Consider the following 6,000-nt stretch of genomic DNA (forward strand, 5'->3'; position numbering starts at 1 on the left):
AGAAACTGTCCCAAAAAGACTCTGCGAGCTCATCTGTCTGGCTACCTTTGCCAATCTTATTCGCCCAATCTACATGTAGATTAAAATCATCCATGATTATTGCCGTACTTGTCATAGAGCCATTATTGCTCTCTGTACACTGTCCTACAGTGTAGTGTTTTGGGCCAGGGACTAGAGAACACCAAAATATATCATGGAGTTCACCTGACCTACAACTGTTTATAGATTTTGGTTATGAGGAGCACAAGAGCCTACTTTTCAGGTGTTATTCAACAGAGCCTTAAACACTTTAAATCAAAAACAAAGTTTATTCTACAAATTCAGTTAACATTTCTATAAACACACATAGTCAGCATTTTTATCAACTACAAATCTAAATACCCCACACAGCTACAGTACTCTGTATTTAACCCTTAATAACGTCCCTTTACTGTTTCACTCAAGTAACAACCTCCATAAATCAGACAATCCCTTGTACCACAAAACAGTAGGTTTGAATTCCTTCCAGAACACAGTTATTACTTTGAAGTTATCAAGTGATCTGGCGATACCTTTTTAACATGGAGAGACCAGAGAAGCCGTCTTTTGCCTGAATGCAGCTTCCAACAGTCTAAACCGAAAGTAAAATTCAAAGCCACAAATGGCTTCCAGCTCAAAACGAAAGTAAAAACTAGAGCCACAGCCCAGCTCCACCCACACAATGACATCACTGCAGCCAATTGAGAAGACAAACAGTTCTTAAAGGGACATTCCCATGACAGTAGTTACTGTTAGGGGGGGGGGGGCTAGAAACTACGCCCACAAGTGACTCCCTATCTTTATCATTTCTTATCGTTACCCAATGTGATTGTACATCTTGACCTCCATAACTAAGGTCATCTCCATCTATTGTACTAATGTCATCCTTAATTAACAGAACTGCCCCTCCGCATATTCCCAGCTTCCTGTCCTTCTCAAAAGTGATGGAATCTTGAATATTCAGGTCCCAGTCTTTGTCATCTTGCAGCCGTGTCTCTGCAATGACTATCAGATCACAGTACCTGGAGTATGGTGCACACTTTTAGTCTCCTTAACTAAGGAGGGTGATTCTTGCATTGGGAGAAGTTCAGGGAAGGATCACCGGGCTGATTCCTGGGATGAAGGTGTTGTGTTGTGAGGAAAGCGTCTGGACTCATTGGAGTTTAGAGGTGATCATATTGAAACATATAAGATTCTGAGGAGATGAAGAGAGGATGTTTCCCCTCATGGGGGATTCAGGAACAAGTAGCCAGATTGTCAAAATAAAGGGTCCCCATTTCTGAGGGGAAATTTCTTCCCTCAGAGGGTAGTTAGTCTTTGCAATTCTCTTCCCCAGACAGCAGTGGAGGCTGCATCATTAAATATATACAAGGCCCAGTTAGAGTTTTGATGGAAAAGGGAGTTGGGGGTTATGGGTGACAGGAAGAAAACGATGTTAAGGTCACAATCCGATCAGCCATGATCTTATTAAATAGAAGAGCAGGTTTGATGGTCTCAATGGCCGACTCCTGCTCTTATTTCTGAGGATATGTGATCTCTTAGTCGAGAACAGGAAACGCTGAGTGTCGATCAGCATGAATTAGCACCTTCAGGAGAATAGGGAGTGTGTATTTTAGATATAGCAGAGTGAGAATGGAGGGAGAGAGTGTGTGTGACAGCAAGTAGAATTGTCTGTTCTGAATTTCTGAGCTGTACTGACCATGATGACATTTGTAAACTCCTTTAACAGGATGTTCAAAGGGGAGGATTTGCAGCAAGAAATCTCAAACCAAACTTCACATCAAGATCTGATGGAGTCGGCCATTTTACCATCAGTGTGACTGGTAAAGCACCGAGACACCCGCACCAGGGGGAAACCGTGGGGATTGTGGGAAGGGATTCACTTCCCCATCTGAGCTGGAAACTCATTGACTCACTCACACCGGGGAGAGACCGTTCACCTGCGCTCAGTGTGGGAAGGGATTTACTGCTTCATCCAATCTGCTGACACACCAGTGAGGTCACAGCGGGATCACACTGTTCACCTGCTCTGTGGGGGAAGGGAGTTACTACTTGTTCCAGTCTACACAAACACCAGCAAGTTCACACTAGGGAGAGACCATTTACCTGCTCGCTGCGTGGGAAAATATTCGTCCATTCATTCAGTCTGCTTACACACTGGCGACTTCACACTGAGATGCCGTTTATCTGCTCCGTGTGTGGGAAGGGATTCGGAGATTCATCCAAACTGCTCACACATTCACGAATTCACACTGGGGAGAGGCCGTTCACCTGTTCTGACTGTGGGAAGGGATTCGCTCAGTTATGCAGCCTTCTGAGACACCAGCGAATTCACACTCGGGAGATGCCATTTATCTGTTCTGTGTGTGGGAAGGGATTCGGAGATTCATCCAACCTGCACACACACTCCCGAGTTCACACTGGGGAGAGGCCATACACCTGTTCTGACTGTGGGAAGGGATTCACTCAGTTGTCCAGCCTGCTGAGACACCAGCGAGTTCACACTGGGGAGAGACCATTCACCTGCTCCGTGTGTCGGAAGGGATTTGGAGATCCATCCAGCCTGAGCAGACACCAGCGAATTCACACTGGGGAGAAGCCGTTTACTTGTTCTGTTTGTGGAAACAGATTTGTTGATTCAATCCACCTGCAGAGACACCAGCGGGTTCACACTGGGGAGAAGCCATTCAACTGCTCCGTGTGTGGGAAGGGATTCACTCAGTTATCCAACCTGCAGACACACCAGCGAGTTCACACTGGGGAGAGGCCGTTCACCTGCTCAGTGTGTGGGAAGAGATTTGTTAATTCATCCAACTTGCTAACACACCAGCGACTTCACACTGATGAGAAGCCGTTTATCTGCTCTGTCTGTGGGAAAGGATTCAGAAGTGCAGCCCACCTGCAGAAACACCAGCGAGTTCACAAGTCATTACACGAGTTGGATTCTGTTGTTATTGCTGCTGTTAATCACATCCAGGATTGAAACATGTTCATTCTGACAGTGGGTGAAGTGGGAGGGTTGGTGGGGGATTTCTTCCTCTTGCACTGACCATGTCCCAATTTTATTTTCTGTTGGCTGAATCTCTGAACGAGGGGACATTTCCACTGAAAGGATCCACAGAAGCAGATGGAATGCATTAATTTTATCCTGGACAGTTGTGATGAATGTAGGAAATTATTATACATGTTGAATTATATATATATTGCAGTAATATTTTTGAAAATCCACATTTACTCTGTATGCGTCACCCAATATCTATGTCCATGCATTTACATTGCGTATTTATCATATGTCCTATGTTTTTTCACGCACGGAACGATCTGCCTGGATTGTACGCAGAACAATACTTTTCACTGTACCTCTGTACATGTGACAATAAATCTAAATCTAACATACAGGCAGGTGGTATGTCTGCAAAAGATGCAATTAAAATGTTGTAAAAATGGGATAATCATTGATTCTAACCATTTAATTGTTTCCCTAAATTGGGCAAATGGAATCTAGTTTATAGAAAGGTTCACTGGGGTTTAAGATAATTGAGGGGTTGTGTTTAGCCTTATTAAAATGGCAATAAGACAGTTAATGGGGAAGCAAAATGTAACTAATGAATCAAAGACAGAAACCTGAAAGGGGTCTCACTTTTACTGAAAGCAACTCTACACAGGACAGCAAGGATCCCTGTGTTTGCTAACTTTATTTGCAAGTGACTTTTGACCAGTAATGGGCTTTGGTTAATTGGAGAATAAGAAGGTATAAGGTAGTAGTTAAGAATAGTTTAACTGTTAATTGCAGCTATTTTCTGTGATGTTAGTGTAGTTGGTACTGTATTAATAATAAAGTTTGTTTGAATATAAAAGATCGCAGTTAGTCAGTGGAATCACTCCTGGGGCGAAGTATCCTTTCCTCTCAGTTTTATAAATTGAAAAACGTTGGGGTCTCGTCCGGATTCCTAATATAAATTGGGGTCTGGTAACACAGTAAATAAATGACGCAAAGTTGGGTGGGAGGGTGAACTGTTAGGTGGATGCAGAGATGCTTCAGCAGGATTTGGACAGGCTGAGTGAGTGGGTATATACATGACAGGTGCAGTATAATGTGGATAAATGTGAGGTTTCAGCTTTGATAGCAAAAACAGGAAGGCAAATTATTTGTTGAATGGGTGTAAATTGGGAGAGGTGGATCCTCAGCAAGATCTTGGTGTCCTCGTGCATCAAACGCTGAAAGCATGTGCTCAGGTAAACTTTTAGAACTGAGGTGAGGGGAAATTTCTTCACCAGGGAGTGGTGAATCTGTGGAGTTCACTCCCACAAAAAGTAGTTGAGGCCAAAACGGTGTTTAATTTCACGAAGGAATTAGATCTAGCTCTTGGGGCTAAAGGGATCAAGGGCTAAGGGGGGAGGGTGGGGGGGCAGGACCAGGGTATTGAATTTGATGATTAGCCATGATCATAATGAATGGCGGAGCAGGCTCGAAGGGCCGAATGGCCTCCTCCTGCTTCTATTTTCTATGTATGTTTGAAGTAAATAGTCTTTTTCTTACCACTACAGGTGTCTTGTCTTTCATCTGTCCTCGTTCTGGAAGTTGGCCGCGCTCTGAATAATCGACATTTAATTCGTTAATTTAATTACTATATATTTGAATTTGGTGGACTTTTCATTATTAGATTGATGCCCTTAAGGGAAAGTGGGTGAGAGGGGTTGACAGGCCTTTAACAGAAAGTGCGTCCCTCTAAGGCCATTGGCAAAGGAGCCAGAGGGGGAGAAGAGATTTTATTTTTCACAGTGAGTTGTTCCGATCTGCCTGAAAGCAGATTCAATAGTATCTTTCCAAAGCTTAAGTACTTGAAAGGGAAGATTTTGCAGGGCTGTGGGGGAAGAGCAGAGTAGTTGGATGAATCAGAGAGTGCTTTCAAAGAGGTAACAGGGGAATGATGGACCAAACGGACTCTTGCTGCAGCCTGTGAATCTGAGCCCCCTCTTTTTGTGCAGGTTAAAAGGGACAAATTTAATTTCAGCCTCTTCCCTGTTTATGTATTTAAAGAGAAGATATAACAATGTTTTCCTCGGTGTATTTTAAACATTGAGGTCTTGCATGCCCGAATATAGTCAACAGCCTTCCTGCAGCTCTCTCTGGACACAGCAAGAAAGCGTTTGACTGCTTATCAATAGCAGGTTCCACTGAATATGATCTAACCACAACAACAAAAACAACTTGCATTTGTATAGCACCTTTAAACTTCCCCGAGAGCTTCACAAATGTGAATACCGAAGAGAATTTGACACTGAACCACAGAGATATTTGGTCAGTTGACCAGTCACTTGGTCAGAGGTAGGTTTTAAGGAATGTCCTAAGGAAGCAAAAGAGATCGAGGGGCAGAGGTTTAAAACCGAGTCGTTAATTTAATGGCAGTCAACGTAGATCAGAGCGAGTAGGGGGTGATCGGTGAATGGGACTCAGTGTGAGTTGGGACAGGGGCAACAGAGTTTCTCTACTGAAGACAACTGGGACAGTTCTGTACATTTCCCAGCACACTGCTTATGTCTAAAGTCCAACTGACATCACAGCATTCCATTGGGATTGTGGAATCCCCTGATGTCATCACATTCTATTGTGATGTCATAAAATGACATCAGCCTTTTTATGATTCCATAATCAGCTGACACCAGACTGGGAGTGTGGAATTAGCTGATGACTGCACATTCCTTAATCATTGTGCAGTGAGCAGAAATGATTCATTTTTAAAATTTATACATAGAATTTGGACTACATGTATATAAATAATCTTCTGATCCAAAAACAAAAATATGTGTAACTTTTCGGGCAATTTGTTATTATTGTCCACAATAAATCATTGGGAAGAAGAAAACCACATTTTGCTCCCAATGTTGACAAAACCTTTCACAAACTGAGTATTGCTGAAAGAGTTAGGCATGTTGTCGAAGCTTTTCATCTTGTGCTCATCAGGATAGATGCAAGAATAC

The 6,000-nt window shown here is 43.0% G+C and overlaps 1 protein-coding gene across 4 annotated transcripts in view; it reads left to right on the top strand.

The window, feature by feature from the left end:
* Window positions 1–3,414, top strand: part of LOC140419680 (uncharacterized) — a 33,173-nt gene extending 29,759 nt beyond the window's left edge. For 3 of the 4 annotated variants that reach the window (XM_072503601.1, XM_072503602.1, XM_072503603.1), the window contains one exon: window positions 1,748–3,414. In XM_072503601.1, coding sequence (XP_072359702.1) covers window positions 2,195–3,001 — 807 coding nt within the window. In that variant the 5' untranslated portion in view covers window positions 1,748–2,194 and the 3' untranslated portion in view covers window positions 3,002–3,414. The remainder of the gene's footprint in view (window positions 1–1,747) is intronic. The other variant, XR_011945974.1, reaches the window with a different exon arrangement.
* The last annotated feature ends 2,586 nt before the right edge of the window (window positions 3,415–6,000 follow it).

This window comes from Scyliorhinus torazame, chromosome 5 (genome assembly GCF_047496885.1).
Source record: "Scyliorhinus torazame isolate Kashiwa2021f chromosome 5, sScyTor2.1, whole genome shotgun sequence".
In the NCBI taxonomy this organism is placed as follows: domain Eukaryota; kingdom Metazoa; phylum Chordata; class Chondrichthyes; order Carcharhiniformes; family Scyliorhinidae; genus Scyliorhinus; species Scyliorhinus torazame.